At 48.0% G+C, this 27351-nt stretch overlaps 1 protein-coding gene across 12 annotated transcripts in view; it reads left to right on the top strand.

Annotated features, from left to right (window-relative positions):
* NKAIN4 (sodium/potassium transporting ATPase interacting 4) overlaps positions 115–27351 on the top strand; it is a 47883-nt gene continuing 20646 nt past the window's right edge. For 3 of the 12 annotated variants that reach the window (XM_021416754.1, XM_021416753.1, XM_021416752.1), the window contains exons 1-3: positions 115–537; positions 22434–22571; positions 23068–23148. In XM_021416754.1, coding sequence (XP_021272429.1) covers positions 484–537; positions 22434–22571; positions 23068–23148 — 273 coding nt within the window. In that variant the 5' untranslated portion in view covers positions 115–483. The remainder of the gene's footprint in view (positions 538–22433; positions 22572–23067; positions 23149–27351) is intronic. The other 9 variants (XM_021416761.1, XM_021416760.1, XM_021416756.1 and 6 more) reach the window with 8 other exon arrangements.

Raw genomic sequence — 27351 nt, 5'->3', positions numbered from 1 at the left:
TCTCCGTCCCCTATCCACACAGTGCTGGCACAGCCTCGGCCGGCAGCAGGGTCTCCCATCTCGGGAAAATAAATAAATAGGGACTGCCTGGCTCAGCCTACCGGGGGCGGGCCGAGCCCGGGGGGGGGGCCGGGAGCACCCCAGCGGGGCTCGGGGGGCTCATCCCAAGGGCCCCGGCCTTTCGGGACGGGAGCGTCCGGCGGAGCATTGCCCTTTTAAGCTGTGGCCCCACTGCCTCCTCCCCGACTCCCGGAGGGGCTCCGGCAGCCGCGACCTCCGTCCCTCCTCCCTCCGCCCTCCCCGCCCGCCTCGCTCCCGGCGGCGGCGAGCGGCAGCTGCGCTCCGTGCTGCGGGCGGGGAGAGCCCCGGGGCTGCGGCGAGCCGGGTTCCCTGTCCCTGCCACCCGTCCCTGCTACCCCTGTCCCTGCCGTCCCTGTCCTTGCTGTCCTTAGCTCGCTGCCTGCCCCGGCGCACTCGGGGACCATGGGATGCTGCACCGGTCGCTGCACCTTGATTTTCCTCTGCACTTTGCAGCTGGTAAGTGCCGGCTCTCCGCGCTCCGGGGGGCTGCCCGGGATGGGGATGGGGCTGCCGGGCCGGAGCGGAGCCCGCTGTGCCTCGGGGTCGGGGGAGCTTCGGGACGGTCCCTCCGCAACTTCGTTTCGCAGTGGGGCTGCGCTGCTGGGAGAGCTGGTTCTTAACACTCGGAGAAGCGTGGTTGTTCCGCTTTTGTTTCTTTCCTTTTTCTTTTCTTTCCAACTCCTCAACTGATAAGTAAGTTTGTGTTTATGAAATACAACTAAAGAAAACCGGTCCGTCAGAGGCGTCCCGGCAGGTTTGGTGGAGATGCTCAAAACCAACCCCAAACTTCCTCTCTTCCAAATCCTCCCGGTCCTTCAGCCCTTCTACGTGCGGCTGCAAGAAGGAGTTAAAGCAGCTGGATCCCACCCTGCACTGGACGGGTCTGTGCAGGCGTGGAAGGAATTATTTCAGCCGTCCTCAGGGTGATGTGCTTATATGCAATGTGCTTATGCACATATTTCTTTAGGAATAAACTGGCCGGCGTGCAGAAAGCGTCCCTTGTGGGCTAACGTTGCTCGTCCCCGTGACATCTGCGTGCGTGTTGGTGTGAGTGGTGATAACAAAGGTCTGCTTGTTCCTGAGCGTCTGTGCATCCAGCTTGGATCTGGAGGGTCCCCTTCTTGTCAGTAGCTGATGGTCTCCAGGGCTCCTCCAGCCTTAAAAAGGAAATGACAGCTTATATGTAGTTAATTTCATTTCCAAATTTGCTTTATTCTGGAGCATTAGCGGCGTGCAGGAAATGGCAGGCTTTCTCCTAAGTTCTGTCGAATAGTGAGCTAGTGCCAAGGGGCGAATCTAGTTAAAACTCTTTGTTTGCGAGTTGCTTACTGTGACAGCGGTTTATTTTCTGCCAATAGGCAACCAACGAGCGGGCACTTGGCTGGAGGTGGGAGAGAGATCAATAGAAAAAATAGGAACCTGCTAGTTTTCAAATATAAGCCATCGGCCTAAAACTGATGGGAAGCAGGGTGGGAATGCAGCCCCGCTAACTGCGAGGAGCGCAGTCGGAAGATGGGGATGGAAGATTTGAATCACAGTTAAACCAAATGCAGAATAGAACTTTTCTACACAAAGCCTCTCGTTGGGCATATTTATGAGCGTGCTGAATGGCCAGGGAGTGCATTCAGCCTTCTGGATTATTTCTTTTGATTTTTCACCCGTGATCACAGAAGAAAGAAGCTGCACTCTGTATTACATTAGAAATTGGCATCTCAACACTCACTGTCTCTTAAACCCATCACTGTGTCGTCCTGCTTTAAGGCACACACTTGCACACACTGGAGGGAAGGAAAAAAAAAAAGAGTAAGAAAAAGAGCTGCCGGTGCTGCTCTTATTTCTGACAAGCGTGGGAGTTTTTCCGTATCCAAGATACGGGGACAAAGAACCCCCAGCATTTTATTTTCCTTAAGACCCTCCTCCTTGAAGAAAAGAATCGGTTTGGCTCATTCTTAAGCAAGTTTGGATGCCTGAGCCGTAGCGATTTCCCATGGCACTCGCTGGGTGAATTGGTAGAGCTGGAAAAATGTGAGCTATGGGGAGGGAATTCCTGGAGCTCCGCTCCGCTGGGAGCGAGGTCAGGAGATCGTGGCTGCTTCCCAGCAAGTGCTTGGGTGAGGCTGAGCCCCATCCTGGTGCTTATTTTATTTATTTTCTTGTAAGTCAAACTTGTCTGTAAGTCGTCGCATCATTTCCACATCAGTACGGCCGAGTGACCTGCAGGACTCGCTGCCGCGCAGTGGGCTCCACTGAGACAAAACACTGAAGCAATCAGGCCAAGATCATCAATAAATTACAATGACGTGAACTTCCTTTGTTCCTCTCATGTCTCTGCTCTGCTTCATTTGATACTTTGAACCCTTCCCAGCCTTCCCCGTGTGCTGCTGGGCACAGCGTCTCCCGAAGTGCCGGGGTGAATCCTGGCTCCTTGTGGGCAGTGCTTGTTTTGCCTTTCATTTAAATGGGAGAGAGGATTTCAGCTGTGGGATTTCCCACTCCGGTTCTGCAGTACGTCCTTCTGTTTCATTATATATTCTCCTGTCTGCTCCTCAAGGCTTCATTTATACGCAATGAATGGAAACATGAAATAATGACACCTCTCCTTAAAAAAAAAGGAGAATTTGGCTTGCAGTGCGTTTTGGAGATGGCTTTATTATTAGGTGCGAGTAGTTGAGTTAGTGCACAGGGAAGTGTTTGCAAACTGCAGCTCAAATGTTTCCCTGAAAAAAAAAAAAAAAAGAAAAAAAAAAAAGAGGCAGAAACTAAACTTATTAATCACTGCTGTGTATGCAGAGAAAAAGTTTGTGATCCGGTTGGAGAGCAGAAGAGCCCGTGAAGGGAAGGGAGGGCTGCAATGCAGCGTGAATACCAACGAGGTCTGCAGCCCCCGTGGGCAGCTCGGGGCTGAGCGAGGCGAGCGGAGCCGAGCTCGTCTGTCTGCAGAAAATCAGGGCTGGCTCCCCAGCGGTTTTGCTAATCAAGAGGGGGAGAGGAAGGCCGGCGTTTGAATAAATAATTTGCCACGTTCCAGTTTTAGGTTATTGTTCGCCTGCAACGTCCACCTCGGGCTCCTGCTGCCTCTGATCAGCACTGCGAGGAGGTTCAGGTCCCGCTGTGTGTTGCTGCACCGGATCCTGCCCTTCTTCCCAACCCAGCCCTGTCTGCAGCAGAAGTCCAGGGGAACAGCCGGGCCAGGAGCACCCTGTGGGTGGGAAAGGCAGCAGGCTGCTTGGATCCCGGAGTTTGCACCCTTGTCCCTTGTAGAAATGAGGGTTGGAAAAGGCTTGTCAAGGGCAGGCCTTCCTTGTGGGTGGATCGCAGGGGAGAACATACATGAGGACTAGCTCTCAGGCAGTGAAACATTAAAAAAACCCATTGGTTTGCTGCTTTGCTCTCTGTCGGTCTGGGATTGCACCCAACCAGTGTATTTTCTAGAGTAATCAGTGATCGTGTCCTGAAATCACTATGTGAATTTATTTCCACCAAGCTGAGCATGGAAAAAATCCCTCCCTCCCCATGCCCTGCCCCAGTAAATCAAACAACTGCAGTTTCTTTACATTCTGTCCATGAATCGAGAGCTCAGATGCCAAGCAAAGCCTGGAGACAATTTTACAGATACATTATAAATCCCCATAGAATAAGAGCTTCTAATGGAAAAAGTGACTAATACCTCAAATGAGCGCAGAACACGGCGCCCTGGGACGGGACTGCACATCAAGACTAACCAAAAGTAACTATATACCTTTATTTATTTATTTTCTTGTGCTCTCCTTCTCCCTCGCTCCCTTCTTAGCAATGCCTTCTTAATCTCTTACAGAAGGGGGTGACCAGTGCTGGAAACTATTTGAAACCAGCGCAGATCTTGCTCTAACTGCTCCCTTGTACCTAAAGTGGCCATGTTAGCTCGGGCAGGACATGAAGCGATGGGGCTGAGGCAGAAGGGAGCCTGGCAGACAGGCATGTGTCTTGCACACATGTCAGGGAAGGCAAGATCTGGGCAAAAATAATCCCAGTTAGCTCAATGTGTGGTGGGCTCAATGTGGTCAATGCACATGGGTCTGCAGAAGGGAGGTTGGGAGAGCATCCATGGAAAGGAGCAAACAGGATTGCTGTGGAGGGGTAGGGAAATGGGTAGGGGCCCATCTCTCTTTGCTCCGCAGCTGCCCACAGAGCTGGGCAGGTTCCTGCATCTCTTGGGGAGCTCCAAGCCTGGCAGCTGGGGCACGGCTGAGCACAAAGCACCAAAGGCAAGAGCAGGTGCAGGGGTGAGCACGGCGTCCCTTTGCTCATCACACTGATTGGGACCAATGTGAAGTTACCCAATGCTCCAGCTGTTTATCTTCTCCAGGTTTTGTGCTCCAGTTATAATCCCTCTAGAAGAGACTGTGTGTACACACGGCACCCAGCACTGTGATGGGTTGAACCTCTCCCAAAGACCACGTACAACACTCCATTCTTAATAATAACATAAGTCAAAAGACTACACTTGACAGATGCTGTCTTCTCCGTGTCTGTTCCAGACAAAGGAAAATTAAAGCTGTGCCAATAATAGAGCTCGTCAGCATTTTCCACTGATGCTGACTTTCAGTAGAAACCTGGGGATTTGACTAAATGAATATTTTCGTGAGAAGTATCTGCTTTCCATAGACAATTCTGTGTTTTTTCTCCAAAGTTTTGGCCAGAATATTTTGGCAAAAAATCAAAAATGTGCTGGCAAATGCTTGCTGTGCTGGCGAGCATGTTTAATTTTGGAGTTGAGGGGCTTTTCTTACAAAAAGTTGAATTTTTGCATGAGGAGATTTTTCTTTTCTTTTTTTTTTTCCTTGAGCAGCTGGAGTCAGTAACGCAGCAGTGGTCTGAGCCCAAAAGCTCTGAGCAGCTCTGAGGAAGAGGGGCCTGGGGACACGTAGGGTGTTTTGATGCAGATTGTGCATTGCCAGCAGCCCGCGTCCGTGTTTCCCATAGTGGTGGTGGCAGAGACCGCAAGTGACTCACAGGAGTCAAGTTTCCTTGTGCCCTCCGACCAAACCCATCTAGCGCTTTCAGACTAGGAATGAATGCCATTTGGCAAAGCCCAAGCCAAAAACCAGCTGAGGGCAGGCTGGTGCTGAAGTCAACTCTTCCCGGAGCCCTTGGTCTGTATTTTGGCTGACTCCATGCCTTTGCCTGACCGCTCTCTGCTGCTTTGCCTCTGACCTTTTCTGTCCCCGAGCACCAGGGCCATGCAGGAGGAGAAGGAGGTGGATTTTCCCCAGAAGGGAGCCCCTCTGCCCTGCCTGGTGTGGAGTTGGGGCTGGGAGTGTTGTGGCTGCCAGGGGCCCTTCCCAGCGCGGGCTGACGTTGCTCCATTGTGTGCTAATAATATACGGAAACTCGGAGCGTTCTGGCTGGGGTGCAAAATGGAGCTCTTCCAAGAATCTGCTCCAGGGGCCCTCAAGTAGGAACTCTTGGAGAATAGCTGGGTAACAAAGGCCAGATTGTGATCGCTTTTCCTCCAGGAAAACCCTGGAATAGCCCATTGCTTTTCGAGCATTTAAAAAAATGCATATAATCTAGCAAGGTCTAAGTGCCCCAGCTGTAGCTTTCCCCACTCCCTTTAACAAAGCATTGAGTTTGAGGTCAGTAGAATCGAACCTTTCCATTTTAAAAAGCAGAGATAATTTTTGATTTAATGTCTTTATGCTCTTTATGTGGTGTTCCCTTTGTATTGGCTGGAGTAGATGTCATGAGCGGACCTGACTGCACAGGTTGTGTCTACAGTGAGCTTTGACTGAAAGAGACTTTGCAACGGAGTGGAAACATTTTTTATCTAAAAAGTAGTGCATTGTTTTTCCATTCTCCATCTCTAGAGCAGGCGAGTAAAAAAAAGGACAGTTCTGGCCCCAAAATGAGAATATTTTGGCATTTAGCAATGTTTGCTGGAAATGATGGGGGCTTTATTGTGCCAAACCCCAAATATTATGAACTTTTCAGAAGTGTTTTCAAGCTTCTGTCAAAAAGTTGAAAAGTTTCAGCAAAAAGAAGTTTGGGTTTGGTGGTTTTTTTTTTGAATTTGTGTCCTGGATATTTTCATCTTCCAAATATCTCTGATGTATTCGTGTTGGGAGTTTTGATGTCACTCCTAAATACTAAGGGGAAAAACTGCTCACAAAGGAAGCACAGGCTTTGGTGTTGCTCAGTCTTGTTGAACTTGTTATGTCCTTATAGGCCAATGCTTTTTGGTGTTTTTGTTGTTGAAGGAAACTCAATGAGTAACACCATGCAGAACTGCCTACCTGAGATATTTTGTAATCATTCCAAAACCACGTTATGATTTTGAGATCCCAAAATAAGAATAAATAACTCCTGCTTTGCTTGTTCATTGAGTTCTGATGAGGTCAGACTCTCACTTCATCTTCTTTGCCATGGATAATTGTAGGGATTACAAAAGCAAGGATTAACAGTAGTAACAAGTAGGGAAATAGCAGTGGTAAAGTAGTAAAAGGAAAGTGGGTTTTCACAGTTGGGATGAGAAAGACCGGTGTCTCAGCAAGGATCCTGCTTCTCACCGCTGTATCAGAACCGCATTTCACGTAGAACACAGAAAAGTCAATGGTGATGTTGCACTGGTGCCTCTGTGGGTTAGCTGACTTCTGAAAACCCTGGTGAAGCAAAGTGCAGAAGCTTTGTTTCACTTCATGTTCCACGTTTCACAGGCTAGAGGGAAGCGAGCAGCAGTTCTCTGCCGGGGTAAGATCAATCGATCCTCCCTTGACTTTGCTGTAACTCATTAGCATCAACAGCCTTTTCCAAGGGGTGCTTTTTGCTCTCACTTCCACAAGGACTTAATTGCCATTTTTCTGGTGTCTGTGACTGGTTCTCAGCGCAGCTGCTTCTGTGTCAGGATGTTAGGCAGAAATATGTTGTTTATCAGGGAAGTTCACGTCCCAGATTTTCTCTCAAAGGTGAGGATTCATGGAAATTAGGAGAGCAGCTTTTCTAATTCCCTTTCCCCGCTTCATCTTGGATGCTGTTTGGATGAATCTTGCTTTAGTAATTGAGGTGTCAGATTCCCTGACACCTTTCGGCTGAAAGGATGATGGTGTGGAAGCGGTGACCTCCGCTGCCATCTGCCACAGCTTAATGAAAATATACTGTGGGAACCGAGGCAACAGCTTGCCTTCGTCACCTGCTTGGAGGAGGCAGACATCAGGAGTCGCTGTGCCAGCTTCCTTTGCCACCTCTCAGTGACTGGCCAGCCCAGCAGGCAGCTTCCCACCTGCTCTCCAGTCTCTCTCAGGCCAGCAAAATACCTGCTTTCTTCCCTACTTTTCCTTCTCTGGTTCTTTCAACCGATGCTCAAAACTCCAGAGATCCAGGATCACCAACGTACGCCAATGCAGCAAGCACACAGATGTCCGCCCCAGCCCTGGCTGGCAGAAGCACAGGAGCACAAGCTGCCACGCTGTCACAGCAGCACAGCAGTGGGATGGGAGAGCTGAGTGTGCGTGGGATCCAGCCTCCATGCCTTGTGCATCTCAGAGGAGATGAGAACACATCAAGGCCCGCAGAGAAGGCGTTGTGCCACCCCTGAGCAACATGGGATGCTGCTGACCTAAGGGAGGTGGGTCAGAATGAGCACACAAACTGTCACACACTCTCTTTCATTACTGAGCACTTGGTGACCTGACCAAAGGCATGAGAGAACATGAACTGAGTATTACTGAGGAAAATTTGGTTGAAGTTCTCCAGAGCTAAATATATTTAATAAAAAATGAACCCTGGTGCTCGAATGAATGAATATACAATGACAGCAAATATATGAACCTGGGAAGATGTGTCCTGTGAGACCTTTTTGGGAAACTGGGACCTCTCCCTTGTCTGTGCTGACCCTGACAACAGCCTTGGACTCATTGAAGTGCCTCGTGCTGCATTATGTTTTCCAAGTGCTGTTTTCTGGAGATAGTTCATCTGTAAGCACCGTTCCAGCTGAATGGGGAAGGTGAGACAGAGGACACTAAAGAAGGGGATGGGGTATTTTATTACCCATGCAGAACTTACAAAAAATTGAGTGTAACCTTGCGTGGATTGCTCTGTATGGTGTGTTCAGCCAACATGGATAAATGGCCTCACCACAATTAACAGTTTGTCACTGTCTGTCTTCAGCTTCACCTGAAAACTAATTCTGTAGTAATGAGTGCTTAATACTAGGAAGGTTAACCTGGAGATCAGGAGGGATCTAAACCCTGCTCATAATCCGTTTTGTTCATACGTGTGGGGTTTGGACATTATTCTTACAGTAGTACTACAACAAGAGCATCGCTTTGCCTCCATTGGGTTGTGCTCTAAGCTCTACAAGCAAACTTTCCCTGTATGTGAAGTTCAGCAGATAGATGGTCTTTCTGTGGAAGTTGCACAGCACAGGTCTCTCAGGAGCACCTAACTCCATGCTATGGAACGTGGGAGCCTCCTCGTCCCTCTTCAAAGATTCTGTGCCCTTGATGCTCTGTTAAGAGGGAAATAGTCCCATATTTGTGAAAGCCTCAAGCCCAAATGCTCAAGGACAAAGATCAGGACTACTGCACTTCCCAGAACCCTGAACACCTTTGAGATTCTGGGCCAAGCGACCCCTGTGCCACGCTCACAGCAATTCCCCGGAGGGCTGCGAAGAGAATGGCCAAATCTCTGGCCAGATTTGAAGGCTCTGTGCATTTAGATAGCTTGCACAAATATCTGAGCTACTGGCTACTCACCCAAATCAAGCTCGGTTCCTAATTTCCCATGACTCCTGGTAATCCCTTAGCAGCAGATTTCCATGTGCGAGACGAGAATGGGCTCTGACAGGCGGCTGGCATCCGCACCTCCAGCAGACAACGCGCTTCTTGTGATATCATGGTGGGAAAGGCAATACACCTGCTTATAGCGTATACGTACAGAATTAAGGGAGAAATCTGATTATCCTAATTACTCAGAAATGCAAAGTATGTGCAGAATACAGTGTGGCTAATTAGCCTAGGAGGCTGCTGGCTGTTCGGCGGGGTGCTGGGAGAAGTGTGATGGGAGCTCACTGTCGCTCTGCTCTGTGCCCTGCGCTTCCCGAGCGTATGGAGAAAAGGGAGCATGGGGCTTTGGGATGCGATTGCCAGTCTTAAAGCAAATTACAAAGCAGGGAAAGGGCAATTCTTTCTTTAATGTGTGCCACTTTTTTAAGATTCTAGGTCTTCAAATTTCCCATCTCATTATTCAGAGAGGAAACATTCAAAGGAAGGACAGGTCTGCCTCACTGTGCAGACAGCTGCTTTGCTGGGAGCCCGTGCACAGCACCTCCTCAGATGCATCTTTTCTGTGTCCGCTTTACTCTGCATTCATGCTGATGCCAACAGATTCTCAAATGCTCTCAGAAGCCTGAGGAGAAAGCAACGGTAGTTGGTTCTGCGAGTGGTGCTGCTTCATTTGCATTTCATGGACTCATTTGCACAGTGGAAGTGCACTTTGAAAGAAGTCTTCTGGCCCCAAATCTGGCTGCATTTCCCAAAAGCGCAGGGGAAGTCAGGTAACTGCTAGGCAGAGATGCTGGGTATGTCTCACGATGTCCAGATCCAGAGAACTGGGCTGGTTCCTCCAGCCCCATGCTGAATGTGCACCCACCAAGGGCACCAGGACATGTCCCAGGAGGGCTGGCAGGCAGCAGGATCTACACCAGCTGGCACACACACCTCTGGCATCCTACAGCCACACAAATCTCTGCCATCACACCAAGCCTGGACCCAGATCTTCTGGATGTAATCAGTGCACAAAATACACACTCACCTATTACTGCTTGTAACCATGCCTTGTGCTTTTAAATAAACCCATTCATCTTTTATTCCTTACCCAGCCGGAGACTGCCATCTACCTCAAGCTTTTCTAGAAAGGTTAGCTTTGTTGCTCTTAGGTTGTTGGCCATATCTAGTGTGCTCAGGATCAATGCTGCTGTCAGTCTAAGCCAACATGAGCTGGGAAGTTAGCTATGAGATGTTACAGGAGGGTTTGGGCTTCCAGGGCTGCTGCTGAAACAGCTTAAAACTGAGTTGTGTGACAGCCTGAAAGAACAGATAGGACAATATAAAAACTCTGCCATGGCTTCAGACAATAAAGACTGTGTCTCCCTTCTGATGAATAATGGCTCTTTGTTTTATTCCTTAGATGACAGGGCTGTTACAACTGCTGAGAACCGTTTCAGTGCTAAATATATAGCTGTGTAATAGAGGCTCTGCAATCTATGAACTGGGGCTGAATGGCTACTTGAGTGAATCATTTAAAGTATGATGAATTTCTGAAGCAGCTCATAGTGATGGGAGGTGGAGAGCCAGTAAACTCCTCTGCAGATCACTTACCCAAAGGATGCTTTCCTCACACAAGACGTAACCCAGGTTTCATGTCTGCCAAGTTTTTGTCTCATGGTGGCTCCCATGGCCACATGAAGTTCATCGTTGACATTTTGGATGCTAACCTACAAACAATGGGCGTTTCAGATGGAGTCCCACTGTTTGGTGGTGACACACTACACAGATCTCTAGCAGAAATCCTGGAAAACCAATGCTGGCAAACAAAGTGGGAATGGGAATGGAGCAGCAAATCCTTCATTCAGCTGTAACCCGGAGCTGAGTGCTCAATGGGGTTTTGCTGGAGCACATCAGAGATAGTGATAGCCTAGAGCTGCTACACCAAGGAGTATAAGGCTGCTTCCTCCACCTACAGTGCTTTCACACTAACAGAAGAAGCGATGCATGGATTCTGTTACCGCTTTGAACAGTGGATTTCAGCTCCCAGTCTTGCCAGATTAAACTTCCTTGAAACAACTCAATGTAGCAACAAGGATTTGAATTTCCATAATGTGGATTAGCACTTTTCTATTTTAGCTAATCCTTGAAGGCAGAGCTGCAAGCAAGAAGAGTGAGCAAACTGATTGGGAAGTTTGGAGCAGAGGCAGCCCAAGGATGGGAGTGTTCCAGGGCTGAGAAATCATCTCACCCCAAAGGGAGCAATACTGGGAGCAGGAAGGCAGGGCCAAGCGTGGATGAAGTTTTGCAGCAGATGTTAATGGAGGGCATGTCTTTGACCCCTTTGGAGACAAGTGTTCATGAGTGCTCTGCCTCTGAGCTGCCGCCCCATGGGTCAGGGCTCAGCCCCTGCAAAGTCACCAGGCTGCATTGCAGAGATACAGCTGGCTGAGGTTTGTTGCAAAAGAACCAAGCTGCCAAAGTGGGACCTACTGACTGGCCTCTGATTTAAAAAGAGGGGGGGGGGGGGGAAAAAACAGGGGGTGGAAAAAAAAAAGCAGAGGGGGAAAAAAAAAGGAGAGAAAAAAAAGAGAGAGAGGGAAAAGAGAAATGCAGCTTGACTGTTGAATAAACCATGAGGCATTGAGGAGCGGGCAGCCAGCAGGGTTGGGGCGGGAGCCCCGGGGAGCATTGCAGCCAGGAGAGGACGCGGACATCAGCCGGGAAACGAGGCACGGGGGGGCTGGCCGCTGTGCAACGCACTCAGAAACTTAATTGGGGAACGGACTGGTGGGAGGCCAAAAGATGTGTGCGATGAAACTGGGCTGGAAATCCAAACAAATTGGGTAGCACAACAGAAGAGATAAATTATGCTCATGACATAAACAATGGCTGAGTGACACTGTATAAACAGTTGCATATAATAACGGCACTGTTTGTCTCAGCCATCCTAATTGGGAGGCTGGGCGGCATCCGATGAAAACTCCGCGTTGCACATTTTCCACTTATAATGAGGAAGATCCCCCCTCCTGAAGAAACCCTCCCCCAGCCCTATTTAGCAGCGCTGAAAGGCCTGGTTTCATTCCACTTTCCCACAGCAAACTCATCCTGGCAGGAGCTGCATTAGGGAGGACAAGTAGAAAATGATAATAAATCGAGGACTTGCTCTTATTTCACCTTGTGACAAATCTATCCAGTGGGTGACTCAGGAAGGGTGATAAGAGTATGGACAGGGCTGCTGCTTTCCTTTTGACGCTTGGTCATGTGGAAAATAACCCCATTCGAGCCCTCGCTCAAAAGGGCTTTGCTTTTAAAATAATGCTTTTTAAAAGGCACTGAATCCTTATTTACACTGTTGGAAAGCCAGCAGCTCGCCTCCATCAAAGTGAATGTCATGGGTCTCATTTCATCATCTGCTTGGGCTGAAACGCAAAAAACAAAGGGAACACTGCACAAAAAGTAATACGGTCGACGCCACTAATACACGTGAAAGACCTTAGGGTCTTTATTTTTTTTTAAGCACAGTGCTGTATTACCAATATATCTTTGATAAGGATCTTTTGCGTTACTGAAGTCCTCCCCAGTACAGCACAGCTGACATCCACAGGATGGGGACGGGGGTTGGGGAGCAGCAGAACACCGTGGGCTCCCTGACTTCCGCTGGGCTCATTCTCTTGCCGACCCTAGCACTGATCTGGTTTGTAGCATAGAAGCGCTCTTACCCTTTCTCAACCACCCAAAGCAGATCGTGCTCCCCGAGCTGCTTAATCAAACCACCAGGGAGAAAAGATGCACTTGAGCATCTCTTCCACCAGACGTGCTGAAACTTCAGCATCTCCACTGCACGTCGTCCTCACTTGGTTCGTCTGTTGGAGCAGCCTTTGTGTCTCTGTTCTCTGCCTTTTCTTGACTTAAAGCAAAGGGAGCTGGGTCTCTGCTGGGGTCACAGCCGAGGAGGAGAGCCGAGAGCTGCACTTTGCAGTCCTAGGGAGGCCAGGGGAGCTGTGTGTGTTACCTTTAGTCACAAAAGTGATGAATCAATTATAAACAGGATTGATTTTCATCTGGTGAAGCAACGGGACGATGAAAGTCAATAGTGATTGATTCATTTTCCTGCCACTCTGTAACAGGGAGGTTGTTTGTGGGGACTGTGGTTACTGGAAAAGTCTCAGATACCCCAAAAGCCTTTGACAGTGCCTGTTTGTAACAGAACAGTTGCTTTCCTGTTTGTTTCAACTTAAAACCCTTCCTGTCAAAAGCATTTTACTGAAACCAGAAGCTGGACCATTGAACGCTTCCATTTCCAAAATATTCTTTCTTTTTCCCAGTGCTTTCCCATCTGGTGCTTTGATGACAGGCCTGGAAGTTTGCTAGTGCATTCTTTGGGGGAGAGCGGTCAGTATTTCTTCACCAGTATTTACTTTTCAGCTGCAAAAATGACAACTTTTTCAAACACAGTTTTACAGGGGGAATTTTACTCGTGTCCCTTTTATTAAGCAGCATAAGCACTTTTTCACGCTAGGGCGGTTTTTTGGCAGAGCACGAACAACAGAGTGTTACTAGTGATGATTACAGCTCAGCTGTCGCAGTATGAGTGATTTTACACTGACGATAGCGTGCACGAAATGCAAGCAAATCACTTGGCCGGGTTGTGGCCAGACTCCTAAAATAATCCAGCTTCGAATTTGCCTGAAAACTTTCCGCATATTGCCATGACGTGCAGAAGGGAAAGTCTCCTGAGTCAGTTTTGATACACTAACCAAGTACTTCTGCAGTATTAGCTCATCTGCTCTGTTCTGGCTTCCCAGCTGTTTATGAGACTGAAGTGACGTCCTCCGACCGCAGAGGGCAAGGTGAGATTAATAGCTGGGGCGAGCAGTGGTGGGGAGTCTGGCAGCGAACTGATGCAGCATCCTTTGCTGGGTGTCGCTGGGATTGGCTCTGGGTGCATCGCCCTGTGACAGGGTTGAACCTGGGGGATGCAGGCATGGAATTGGGGTGAGCGCTCTGCTCTGTGAGCGTGACAGTGGAAGGGAAGGAGAGGGGGAACGGAAAGGTTCCCAACCTAAAATGTCACCTCTGGTAATCGCTATGGGCATGCTGGCATCCAATAAAAACCCTGTTACGATAATGATACCATTCCTGCTGGTGCATTAATATGAAATATTAAAGAAGAATTTTGCAAATACAACCTAAATCTCCAACTATCCTCTGTACGAAATGAGGGTATTATTTCTAATTTCAATGTATAGGTGTGAACAGAAGGTTAACACCTCTGCTGGACCACTTGGATGGCGCTAAGCCAAACCCAGGAGACAGACCTGTAATTAGGAGCACGCTGGTTTGTGTTGGCTGGGGTGGGAGCCAGGCTGAGTGCTGCTGCACTGATACACAGCCTCTGCATTGTGCCCATGGGCTCTTCTCTCCCACTCAGCTGGGCCCAGATCTTACAGGGATCTCCAGCACCAGGCTGCAGCTGGACGCACACTCTGCCTCATGTTAGCTCCAGTGCTCACCAGAATGAGGGCTTCTGCCAGTCTCGAGGAGCTGCTCCTGGTGCTATTACAGCAGGGCAAAAAGCACCATATGTAACTGCTGGCAGGTGGAATGGAAAAGCTGTAACATCACAGGGAATCCATCCTTTTGGCTTCACATGTTGTCTTTCCCTGTGCCTACAGCTTCACAGCTAGGCTGGAGTGCTAAGAGGGCTTCTCTGCGTCCTGGTGAGGGAGATAAAATCTTCATTGCCACTTTGCTTTCCATGAGAAACAGACGCTCTATGAAAAGGGTTCGTTTGTACTGTAATTACCGGTGGAAGTTGCTGGGTGGCCGTGCTGTCTCCCTGCCTGCTGCAGGATGATTACAAATGGGCTTTTCTTCTCGGAGCAAAGTTGCAGTGAGACCGTGGCAGCTCCCGATTTCCTATATTATTAATAATAACAATATCATTTTCTTTCTCCCATGTTTCTCACAAGCCCTGCACTTTCCTTTTAATGAATCCTCTTCTCTTGCTGCAGACTCTGCAGTGACACCAGCCTGATTTGTAATGTAAATAGGCAGCCCAGTGTAAAGGCGACCTGCGAGAGCACCACAGGGCTCTAATTATAATTTTCATTAAACCCCTTCTGTTTATGAATATCCAAGCAATCTGGCATTGCAGCAGGAGCAAGAGGAAATTAAAGCAATGCTACCACTTATCTCCAATGTCAGGAAGGGAGGGAGCCAGCTGTTGAGCACAAACTGAAACAGGACCCTGCACTTTCCTATGGACAAAGTTCTGAAGAGTTGTTCCTGCTCTGACATCCTTCCCCTCCTGAGCCTTGCCCCAGTTGCAGAGCTAGGATGTGATTTTCCTACAGAGGCTCTGGGCAGTGCAAGCACCGTACGCGTGATCCAGCCGTGACCTAATTAAGGGGCTCAGCTGCTCCAGCTCCCACTGTTGCGTGCAGCAAGGAGATGGGGAAAGCAGCTCCCTGGGTGAGAAAAACAGCGTCAGGAGGTCCCAGAGAGGCCCTTTTCTTACTCCCAGGCCACATTTAGGCCTCTGTAAGGAGAGGGTGCTGCAGGTGCCAGCTGGGAGTGAGACTTGCAGGATGCACAGGACGTGAACAGTTTGTTCTGTGGAGCTCAAGGTGGGAGATGCTCTCGGTGTCACAGTGAGCCTCCCTGCACAGGACAGGGGAAGAACTGAGCTTGGATTTTTTGAGCCTGAAGCAAGAGTTTCTTCCTCCTTTGGGAAACCATCCGTAGAATATTTGACAATTCAGCTTCAGGGGAACCAGATGGAAAATAAAATTGCAATTTCTAATAAATGCGTAAAAGGTAACAAGGATAGCAATGATTCTGTGTAAACGGTGTCCAACTGGTACCTCATGAGCTATGTTCACTCTGTGAATCATGATCCAACCCCTGATGTGCTTGCTCTTTTCTTCCAGCAGCAAGATGTGAGAGCAAGGTGCTACTTAGCTGTTTAGCTGAGCAGACCAAGCTTAAGATAGAAGTTATAGGGTCAGTCCCTACAGCCAACCACTCCCTTGCAAATTTTCAAGAATTTCCTTTTTTTCCCTGCATCCCTGCCATGAGAACAAACCCAAACTTTGTGCAGCCTTCCTGGTGGGGCAGAGGCAGAGATCACGGAATATAATGCCCCACTGGTAGGAAATAAATCTCTCTAGTACAAAATTAAATTCCTGCTGATCTCCTGCGCTGCTCTGCCTCATAGCCCTTCTAGTGTTTAGATGGCTTCATAAGTGGTAGCAGATCTCCCAAGGGAAATGGCTGGTGAGTTAATGGCACGTCTTCAAAATACTTCACTCAACAGTGAAATTTGTGCTACTGGTGGGAGATGGTTCCTCCCCACTGAGGCTCTCTGCAAGCCCAGCGCTGTTGGTAGGAGGCGGCTGGGACAGGGCTGTGAGTCCTCCAGCAGGAAGGGAAAAGCCAGAGCCTGGGATGGGGCTGTGCCATGTGGGGCACCTGGCTGAGGAAAACGTCAGGCACTTGTTGAAGAAGCTCATTATCTTTGTGTCTGTTGCAAACAGTCATCTCCTCGTTGTTCTCGTGTCCCCTCTCTCCACTGCAAGGCTGCAGAGGCATTGCAGAGCTGTGACACAGAGGGAGGAGAAAACCTGGGGGCAGGGCCGTTGCGGGCATAACTGATTAATTTAATTATGTTGAGGAATCCTAGGTTTGAATGTTGGTGTAGGTTACTAATAGAACAAGTTCCTCGTTCTTGTCAGAGTGCTTTTTTTGCTCGAATCACAAAGGCACCTGCTTATTAATTTAGCCTGGCTGCTGATCTCGGCAATCAGCAATCACAGCAGTGTGCAGGATTCAGATGCTATCAGGAGGCACAAGCGGGAGAGAAGGGAGCAGAGCAGCTCAAGTTTCTGACGCTGCTGTGCAGCACCTGCCTGCACCTCTGGTGTCGGGCTGAGCCCTGCAGCGAGATGTGGTCCTGCAAAACAGAATGGGCCTGAAGCAAGACACTGATTTAGGAGAATTTGGGTAATACAGAGCAACAATCTCACTGAAAAAAATTCTTTGTAGGAAGCGGTCTTTTTCCTGGGAGCTGTATTCTGAACACCATTCAGAAAGTGCTGGACATTCTCTTTTCTCCTCTGCAATGTTAAGTGCAAGAGCCATTCACCTGTACTGCCAGCTGCCCTATTCACAGCTCTGTGCTGTGCTGCACCTGGGGACGTGCCCTTTGGTAGGGCACCATGAACTGTGGGGTAATGGGAAGCCCCAGTCATTCCAAAGCTGGATTCTAAGCACAAACCAAGAGTACCTCAGTGCCAGTCTCATCCCTTGTGTTTATTGAGGATTGTGCCTTTCCTGGAATGCTAAGCAGCGTTCAGGCATCTGGGAGTGAATAATTACATATCTTTGCAGCCAGGATGTTTGTGAAAGGCATCAGTGACAGAAGACACAGTGATCAAGGTCAGAACAGTGACACTCCTGAGAGCATCGGTGCCGGCTCACAGAATGGGAGAATCCAGAGCAGAAATGTGCCAGGGAAGGGGAGGTGAGGATGCAAATCTGCACTGTGCAGCAGCAGGATGCTGATAGGAGGTTGTGCTGACCCACACTGTGGGGCTAAGCCTGCCCAGGCTCTGCAGGACCTGATCCTCAGCTATGGCATGGAGCAGTGTGAGAGCTGCTTGGGCACCGACCTGCAGTGGGGGTTTCTCCAGCAGCCTTGTCTTTGGAAGCATTTGTGTCCCCAGCCCTGGGAGTGACCAGTTTGTTTCTGGAACACAAATGATTTAAGGGTATAGGGTCTGCTACTGGAGGCCTCCCTGAGGTCTGTGTGAATAGAAGGGGTTTAAACAGCTCCTGGGGAAGGAGCGCACCAAGCTGAGCAGAGAATGGGGCTTATTGTATCCAGTGTCCAGAAGGACCAAACACGTCTGAGAGACAAAGTGACAACCAGAGACCTCCTGTGCAATTAGTCTCTTGACCTCTGTGATTCGGAAAGGGATGCTGGGAAGGGAGCTGTGGATCACAAGGCCCCAAGGAAGGTTTCCTTGACAACACTTACTGAAGAAAAATGAGGTTTCATGAATGCAGCGTGCATTAGCACGTGAGATGCTGACTTTAGAAGAGGCAAGGACACGGCACCCAGCAAACAAGCCCCTCAGTTAGGGGGATGTGAAGTAGCGGCTCAGTGAATTTCTCTTTTTTGGACAAACTTAATTAAACAGCTATTAAAAGCATTAATATTTATTTAGAAATGCAGTCACTGTGGTAAAAGCAAGCTCACCGTTTAACTCAATAATTTTTCTACCCATGAAACCAGACAAGTATCTAGCGTTGCCAAACTTAAGCTGTTTGGGGAGAATCCAAAACAAAAAGATACTTGTGTTCAAAACCTAAATAGATAGATTTTGAAAGGAGACATCTGAGGCTTTCTTAATTTCTTCCTGCTGTTTCCACTAGCTGCACTCAAACATTCATCTGTATATGATGTCTCACAGGGATAGCAGAGCTGTGACTTTGCCCTGAACTCAAGCCATCAACCAAAATACCGCAGGAAATCAATGCCGTTTTTTCCTAAAGAAAAGACCCGTGACCTTTTTCAGCGAAAGTCTTGGCCGCCCTGATGGTGTTTGCACAGCAGACAAACAACGAGCATCTCCTTAAAAAGCAAAGCCAGTTGGCAGGAAATCAAAAGCTGAGTCAACACATGGGGACTCAGCCAGACAGCCCGAATGTTGCAGGGCACAGTGGGTCCCACAGGAGCAGCTTGGAGGCTCTTGCACTTCAGGCAGGTGGGAAACTAAATACGGGGCTTACATCACACATTTTGCCTGTGTCCAAGGTGTAGGTGCACACACGGAGATCAGCTGGGTGCAGGTAGCTGTGAGCTGTTTGTCTGCGTCCCTCCCCCCTCAGCAGTGTGCAGGCACAGGGGGAACAGGCTGGACTCCCCAGCTAGCCAATGTGACAGGAGCAACAGAAGATGAAGATGCGATGATTGGGATCCAAAAGATAAGGAGAATTTAAACAAGCCGCCCCCAGCCCATGCTGAGCAGCTCGGAGTGACACTACCACCCCAAACCAGGGTGGGGGTTCAGCCCTCCAGCGAGAAGCTGTGCTACATTTTGAGAAGACCATGAGCACGTCCCTTCTAGCCGGCTCACGGAGCCTTTTCCAGTGTGTGAGCTATGCGATAGGGCTCTCTATAAACTCTGCCTTCTCACCATTCTTATCTTTCCCAGCTGTATCAGTGAAGGACAGCCCAACAAAGAGCTTTAGCTCGTTTTGTGTGCCTGGCTAACAAGCGCTTTACGTGCTTATTTGCTGTTCCAGTTTCACTCAGATCAGCAGAAATGGGGTTTATTTCAGGAGAAGGAAGTCCGCCACAACTATTCAGATTTTAGTACAGCAACAAATCATTTAACTTAAGGAGTGAAAGGTAAAAGTGTTCTATGGTCCAGAGAAGCAAAAAGAGCAGAAGAAATACTATTTTTAATAAGAATAGTCATAAAGAAGAAAAAATTGTTCTCCCTGATGGAAAGGTCCTGTCATTTTTGAGTGAGAAGAAACCCGTGCCACAACCTGTGAAATTTCTCTTTACAACCAATACCTCTAGACTGTAATAGGGTTTCTCAATAGAATAGCATGAATCATCCATTGTAAAGAATGCTACAGCAAAGATATGGCACTTCCCCCGCTCACCAAGAGGGATTGCAAAGAAGCTCAGTGTGAGAGTGCAGGTCTGTGGGCACACGTGGGCTGGGGCAGAGCTGGCCCTGCCATTTCTGCCAAACTGCAGGCACCAGGCAGGAAGGGTACGACTGCATTCCTTACCTCTGCTGCGCTGTTACCAAGCCCAGATCAAGGCCAGCTTAGTGAAACATCAGCCCTGTGTACCTGCAAATCTCAGCGGCATTTAGTGGGGATGCTTTGCACACAGAACTGTAGTGTAATGAGTGAAACGGTTGTTTATCTATTCGTTTACAGCAAATGTTTTCTTAATTATCCTGGATTCCTAGGGGGACAGGGACAAGCTCAGGGTAACTTCAGACTGCATTTCCAGCAGCTGGATTGCAGCACAGCCTAACCACCTGCATGTCCATAATACAGTGCTAGAGTTCCATTGGCAGCATTTGAGTTTGCCATCAATGCCCATCCTATGTAACATTGCTTCCGTTTGTATAAATGAGGAAATAGTTTGTCTGAGCACTCACATCATGTAGAATCATACTGACTCTGCTCCTGCTCCCTGTAGCTGAACTACGTCTGCAGTTCCCAGGGACACAAAAACATTTAAAAATGCAGGAAAAGGAGCAAAGGAACATAAATCAGAACAGAAACAACTTGGAGATCAGGACAATTGAAGGAAGAAAGTATGATGTGAAGCTAATGTCAAGATCATTGGGAAAAGAGCAGTACGGCCAAGGGCGAGTGGCCTCTCCACGAGTTGTGCAAAGGTGTTTTAGCCTGCAGTTCTCGCAAGAATTCTTCTCACCCTTTGGTCACGGGAACCTAGGTACATCATCTTCAGGATGGTTGGGTACCACTCAGTTCAAAACCCAATGGTTTCCCAGGTCGAAACAAGCCAGGAAATGCCAAGATGCCAAAGGGCAAGCTTTCCCCTTTTACACAGCCTAACGGGAAAAGTTCATTTGTGAGAAGAAAACATGTTTCTAGACATGGATGCCCTGATTCTTGAGTGCACGTGTGGACAGAATCTATCTTTATCCCCTTTGGGGGCCTGAAGGCAGGAGGCAAAGCTGAGCAGATCAGGGCATTATCTGTGCAGAACACACACCCACTGGTCCTCTCGGCTCCGTGACACACAGCCACGCCATCTCTGTGCAACACATGCTCTCACGCTAATGGGACACACAAAGCCAATTAAATGCCTGATTGGATGAAGCGGTCACAGTCAAGTGACCCAGTGCCAGCCAGTCAGGATTCACAATTTCCAAATATCGTTAAGGTATGTGCGTTAATCCCCTCCTAAAAGATTAAGCGTTTAACCTCTTACTGCTGTTTCTGATGAGATACAGAAAATCTCCCTGCTCGGGGGGACCAGGCTGAGCGGTGACACAAGCAGTCCTTGCCCTGTGCTGGCCCGGAGGCGGCACACAGCCACGATGCACATCGCATGGCATCTTCCTGCCGCTTCGAATTGATCAGAACTGCTTCAGAGGGAAGACTCATTCATTTGCAGATGAGACAGATTATGAGACTGTCACTGTTTCCTCCTGGTCTCTCCATACCCCTTTGCTGGTGAAGAGATGCCAGCGAGGAAAGCTGCTTCGTGGTTGAGCTCCCTTACCCAGGGCCAATATGGATTTCTTTGAAACGGAGATTTTTGTTGAACTTCCAAGATAACGTTGAGAATTGCAATATCCTTCTAGCCCAAAAGAGATGTGACGGTGATTTCCCTGCTGATTTGAAAAGGAGATGCCCATCTGATAGATGTGGTTTCCCTCCTCATGCAGCGAGATGGGGACCTGCAACCGCTCATGTCCATAAGTTATTACAGGAGCCCCAGTGCTTGGCCCCCAGCTGCCGTTTAAAAGCCAAACCAGGAAAAGATGTCACATTTCATAGCTGATTACACATAGTAGACAAGGATCGTCCACGCTTGATGTCTAATTAGTAGTTAAATTGACTATCAATGGTAAATGGTAACGATTTATTTAGGAGAAAATAAATACGAAAAGTCATAATGTGATTGCAGGATGCTACTCTGATAACTAAACACTTAGAGATCTTACAAGAAAAGGTCCTCTTTGAAATCTGCTGGAAAAAGCCTCAGGAACCCTTTTGCTCCCTCCACTCGCTGTTTCACCTGTAGACATAACATTTACAGTTGGTGGGGTCATTAAGACTAGCATGCTACTGGATGCTTATTTTGCTCTTACAGCTGCATGCGTAACACAGCGGTTCAGAACCAGATGAGCAGTTGCTTGCCTGATACACAAACAATATGTTACAGATGAAAAGCACATCTTAATGCAAATACACTTGAAAATCACCCCAGCACCTCAACACTAATGGAGTTTTATTTCTAGAACATAGTACTAGCCTTGAACCAGGTTATTAGTGCTGGAAAGGAACACAGTGTGTCTTCCTGGAAAGCCAATGTGTTTGCAGAATTTCTTTGCTGGATGGCAGAATTTTCTGCTGGGGGAAGGTAGAGGGGAGAGTTTTCTCCTCCCTCTCACCTTGATGGATGTGTGCTGCGGAGCAGAAATCTGAGAGGTGTCAGGAATGATGGAGTGATGCTGAAAGCTCTGATATATGAGTTCTTGAAAGTCCTGTTGCAGCCATTTAAGGTGTTAGTGTCTCACTGCCAGGGCTGCCTCCCCATCGCAAAGTGCACAGAATAGAGGACATGCCCCCACTTAGGCACTGGAGCTCATGGTCCACATTAGCTCAGCCACAAGAGGGAAAGGGAGGGGTGTGAAGAAGAGGGGGGGATGTAGGTACATGTCCTGTGCTACTGACTTGGTTCATAGGCAATAAATTGCTTTGGGATGGGAGTAACGACTTCAGCTGCTGCAGTGATGTGCTCAGGGAGCATGTCAAAACCTTGAGAATGAATGTCACGAGTCCTGAAGCTGTAACTCTCCTTTTTCTTCTCCTTTCCAGCTCGCCGCATTAGAGAGGCAAGTGTTTGATTTCCTGGGATACCAGTGGGCTCCTATCCTAGCCAACTTCCTCCACATCATCATTGTTATCCTTGGCCTGTTTGGCACCATTCAGTACAGACCTCGCTACATAGTGGTGGTAAGTAATATCCGCTTTGTTCTGAGCCTTTCCTCTGGTGGGACACAGCAAGTGATGAGGAACCGAGTAAAGCCCTTGGGAAATCAGGCATGAGCACTGCAAACAATTTTAGCAGGAGGTGCCTGGCTGTGCTAAAGAACACATTGTTCGGTGTTCCGCATTTCTGCTGTAGTTGCTCCAAACTTGGAAGATTTCAGATGTTTATTACTTGTACCAAAATAACACAAAGACACTACGGAACAGAGAGGGAGAAATAGATGTTGGACAAACACATGGCAGGAGCTCTTCTACTCCCTCCAAAGCTCTGCCCCTGTGCCTCTAATTGGGTAGGGGGCCTTCTGCATATGAGAAACAGAGGAAGAGAAAAAGATGATGGTGCTGACTCAGTGCATTTAACTGTCCCCAGCTGGATCATATATATGTGTATATATATAAGCTGATTCCGGTGACTTCCTCATGTTTATTGCTTCTCTTTCTCCCTCCTGTTCTCTTTTAGTATGCCATCTGGACTGCAGTTTGGGTCACCTGGAACATTTTCATCATCTGTTTTTACTTAGAAGTGGGAGGGCTTTCAAAGGTGAGTGGGAGCTTTGTGAGTGCGTGCTCAGGCTTTGCTGCAAAGAGAACAGGGCTTAGTAGTGAGAGAAGGGGGAGGGGACTACCTGGGAACTAGCCTTGCTTTCTCTAATACTGAGAGGGTTGCTTTACTTGTGGTGGAGGAATAATGCTTATTGTATGGCAAGAATGGGGGGTTAATAGTTCATCTGGAGTCCCTTGCTGGTCAGTGCAAGTAGTGGCTGGAATAATCCCCGCTGGTGTATGGGATAAAGTTTCTTTGCTTTTTAAAGGTAAGGGCAAGCCTGCCAGCAGAGCTATCCTGTGAGGAGGTGGGGTTTGAGGGCTAATTCCCAGCTACGATTTAGAGGTGGCTGAGGAAGGTTGTGAGCTAACTGGATTATGGTTGATCCCCTTGTGATCTGATAGCTCCTGGGAAGGAAGGTGTTGGGAAGCTGTGAGCATGCTCACTCTCCTGAGGAGAGGCCCAGCAGGGACTCAGTCTGGGCTCACTTGGACTAAGAACTTTGCTGGAACTCCTTCTAAGATATCTCTTGATATCTTTTACCTCCTGCTCCTGCTGAAGATCTAGGAGGGACGGGTAGCTGTGGTGGATGCACTGGGCAAGTCATCTGGTGTTGCACCTTCTGGGAACAAACAAAGGCACATAGGAGAGGCTGGTGCATCTCTGAATGCTGCCTCAGTGGTGGTGTGGCTTCCCTGTCTTAATTCTTCCTTCTTAGTTGCAATGGCCTCTGTCCAGGGGAGTTGTGAGTTAGTATCTCTTCAAAGATAGCTCTTTAAAGATGAAATGAGCTCAGCATTGCTGCCTGCTTAATGAGGGGTGAGGCAGAAATAATAAAAATGGGAGGTGAGCCCTAAGCTAAGCCCAGGCTGTGAGCAATGAATGCAAAGTGTTGCTGCAGCTTAGCGGACTAAGGGTGATTATGGGCTATGGGTTCACTTCAGAGCACTCTACATCTGGCCTGAATTCCCAGGTCATGCATCTAAGTTGCAGTCATAATTGGAACAGCACTTCATTTCTATTTTTTTAACAGGCCTACAGTAAGTGGTGAGTGACAGCATAAATCCTTTGCAGATAAGAACATGTAACTTCTTAATTCCTCAGTTAATCTCCATTTCCCCTCACAATTATCCATAGAAAGTTTGAGAGAGTTCTTGCCCAAAGCAGCAATTACTCATGAGCTGGAATCTCAGCCTGAGATGATCTTCATCTCGGCTGCGACCAATTAAAAAAAAAAAATAATCTTATCTAACTGTTTTAAAGCTCCCTTATGAGAGCAAACATTGGCTTGAAAAACTGCTCTGGGAGCTTCCCTGACAGCAGCGTTTGCTTCCAGCCTGCTGATTATTTGTGTTTACTAATCCCAACCTGCTCCGCATCAGGTGAGGTGAGGCTGCTGTTCTGCAATTCAGACAGCATGAAGAACTCTGCTTTCTCCACCGCAGAGAAGCTTCACCTCATAACCTTCCTCTGTGCTGTGGTTTGTTTCAGCAAAGCCAGCAGACAATGAACCTTTATTTGGCCTGTGGGTTGATTGCTGTGACTGGGGACTTCTGATAGAACGGGGCTGCAGTATGTGTTGTTACCAATGTGGTGGGTTTCTCTCCATGGCTGCAATGAAAATTTCATGCTGCTGGTTTAGTGACAGCGCTGGGGGAAATAAAAACAAAACCAAATGCTATTTGTGCGGGTTTGCAGTGAAATGCTTTACAGCCTTTTCTCTATTCCTCCTGAGTTGTTTCATTTTAACAGGCTGTCTTGTAAGAAAAACTCATGATGCTTTCTTTCCTTTTCGTTGTAATTAGTCCAGCAGTAAGCAGGTAGATTCTAAATATTAGAAGAAAGCTTCTGGTGGAGCTGGTCAGGTAAAGGGTAACTCATTAACTACTAGACTAAGCATGAATATGTTAGAGAGTATTTCAGACTAGCATTTCACAATTGCTCTGTCCCTGTACAAGATTGTAAGGAGCTGATAGCTCTGAGCAAGGTCTTCAGGTGCTGTTTCCTCTGATTCCTGAGGAGCCTGTGGGAAAGAAGCATTCCTGCTTGGCCCCTCTGCCTTCCTGACAAGGGCAGCCTGCCAGGGAGATCTGTCAGCAGCTGGCAACTTATAATGACAGAATGCAGAAAGGGCGGTAAGCTAGAAAGAATGGGGTTTGTTAACTTAGTGGCTGATAATGACAGCCTAGTGCAACTGAGGCAGGTGATAGGTGGGGTGAGAGAGGGGAGAAAGGACTCAAGTGGTTCTTCTGTAACAGGTTTAGGATATGCCTGGAGAACTGAGGAAATGGTTATGATGGTGTAGCAGAAATGCTAAGTCACGGCTTGAACCAGTGATTGAGACCTGGTGGGAAGGCAGGGCCAACCCAGGGGAGCTCAGCTGCATGCAATGCACCTGAGTGACTGGAAGGGGTGGAGCCAGGATCCACCCCTTCCCACACCTCATTTAAGGGTTGGCAGCGGAGGCAAGGGCACCTTGCTGGAGATTCCTGTGTACCTGAGGCCTTTGAAGGGTAAGCAACTTTTTTTCCTTTGTTTCTGTGTCCTTGGCTGCTGCATTGGGGCTTATCCTCACTTGCTGCAGCCTAGGACTTTGCTACCCTATTGTTATTGCTGTGTTTTCCATCACACTATAGTGTTACAGATAGTTATATGCACTCATAGCAAGAAAATTGTTTGTTTTCCTGCCTAAACCTGAATTCACTGTGGTGAGGAAGTATGGGCTGCAGATAGGGCAGTGCCTTGCAGGATGGGGCTGCAGTGGGTACAGAAGCTTGTGTGGGTGCCTGGCTGAATGAATAAACAAACCACAGCTGTGAGGTCTATGAGATGAGGTCCTCTTTCAGCCCATAAACAAGTCAGCAGAAAGGTTAAGAGACTCTCTCAGTTATAAACCCAGTGTTATCCACAGAATATGGGCTGGTAGGTGTGTGGTTGTTGAACAGCACTTCAGGGGCTTGCTGTTTTCCTTCCTTTATCAAGCAATTGTTCCTGCACCGCCCCTTTCCTCCTTTGAGTTGTCTGTCTGTCCCTTCCTACCCTCTATTTACTCCTGTCTTTCCCAACATTTCCTAGAGTGCTCCTTTATTCTCCAGGTTCCTCCAGCAGTGCTTGCTCTCTGCTGGCCATGGGGGCTTTGAGGATGGCTGTTCTGGCCACCTGTGCTCAGTAATAATGACCTGCGAACTGTAGCTACCCCCTAACCACTAGTTATAACTACCTTTAAGGCTTTGTTTTTTTTTTTTTTTTTTTAATCCAAAGGGAAAAATGTTCTTTCGTGCTCTGTGAATCTATTTTCTATTTCCTGGAAGAGCTAAACCAGCCTGATTTCTGTTTTTCTATCCTGTTTTTTTTTTCTTGCTATCTTTTCATAGTAGCAATATAGGAATATGAACTATGGCACAGGAGAATTTCATTAGGTGGACAGACACAAATGGGTCTGCACAGGTATCTAAGAAAGCACTTCTCTAGTTGCTGGGAAGGCCTCTAAGTGTGTTAGCATATGCCAGCTTTACTGGAAGTGCTTCGCCAGTGAGCAGGCAAGAGATGCAGCAATCTGGATTTGAAAAGCTGCTTCTCAGCACCAGCAGCGAGATGGTGATATGCCTCTGAGAGGCTCTTGGCAGCTCTGCCTCTCTGTCTGCTCAGAGTTCTGAGCACGCTTGTAGTGTATAGGGGAAATTTTGTCTCTAGAAGTTTAATACTGCTGCTCTATATCACTGTGCTTGGTGGGACTCATGGATAGCCTGCTGCTCCAGACTGCTGTTCCTCTTCTTCTAGTTTGTTCCTTTTTATCTCCCTTTTTTGTCTATCTAGCCATTGGAAGCTATCTTCTGAATATGTAGGCTGTGTCTGAAATAACATGCTACACTTCTCCCTGCCTACTCAGTGCAAAGCATGCTCTGCTGCAACACACCGGTATGAATTGTCTCTTTGAATTAATAATTAAAATCATGCTGGTAAGACATATGAGCATTGGTCAGTCCAGCTGCTGTGCTGACTGACTCTTCATCGTGTACTTGAGAAATGTTCAGAGAGACTTGAGGAATTGCTATTGTGTGTTTCAACTGATTCCTTCGTTGCTTCCCCTCAGAATTATTCATCTTCTGAATATGGTTTCTTTTTTGTTCCCTTCCTCCTTTATATTCTCTCAGGTCTACATAATGTTTTGATCTGAATTCAGAGCCACGGTGGTCTAAA

Source organism: Numida meleagris, chromosome 19, assembly GCF_002078875.1.
Source record: "Numida meleagris isolate 19003 breed g44 Domestic line chromosome 19, NumMel1.0, whole genome shotgun sequence".
NCBI classification, from domain to species: Eukaryota; Metazoa; Chordata; class Aves; order Galliformes; family Numididae; genus Numida; species Numida meleagris.
Note: the sequence above shows the minus strand (reverse complement) of the source record. Positions and strands in the feature narration are given on the sequence as shown.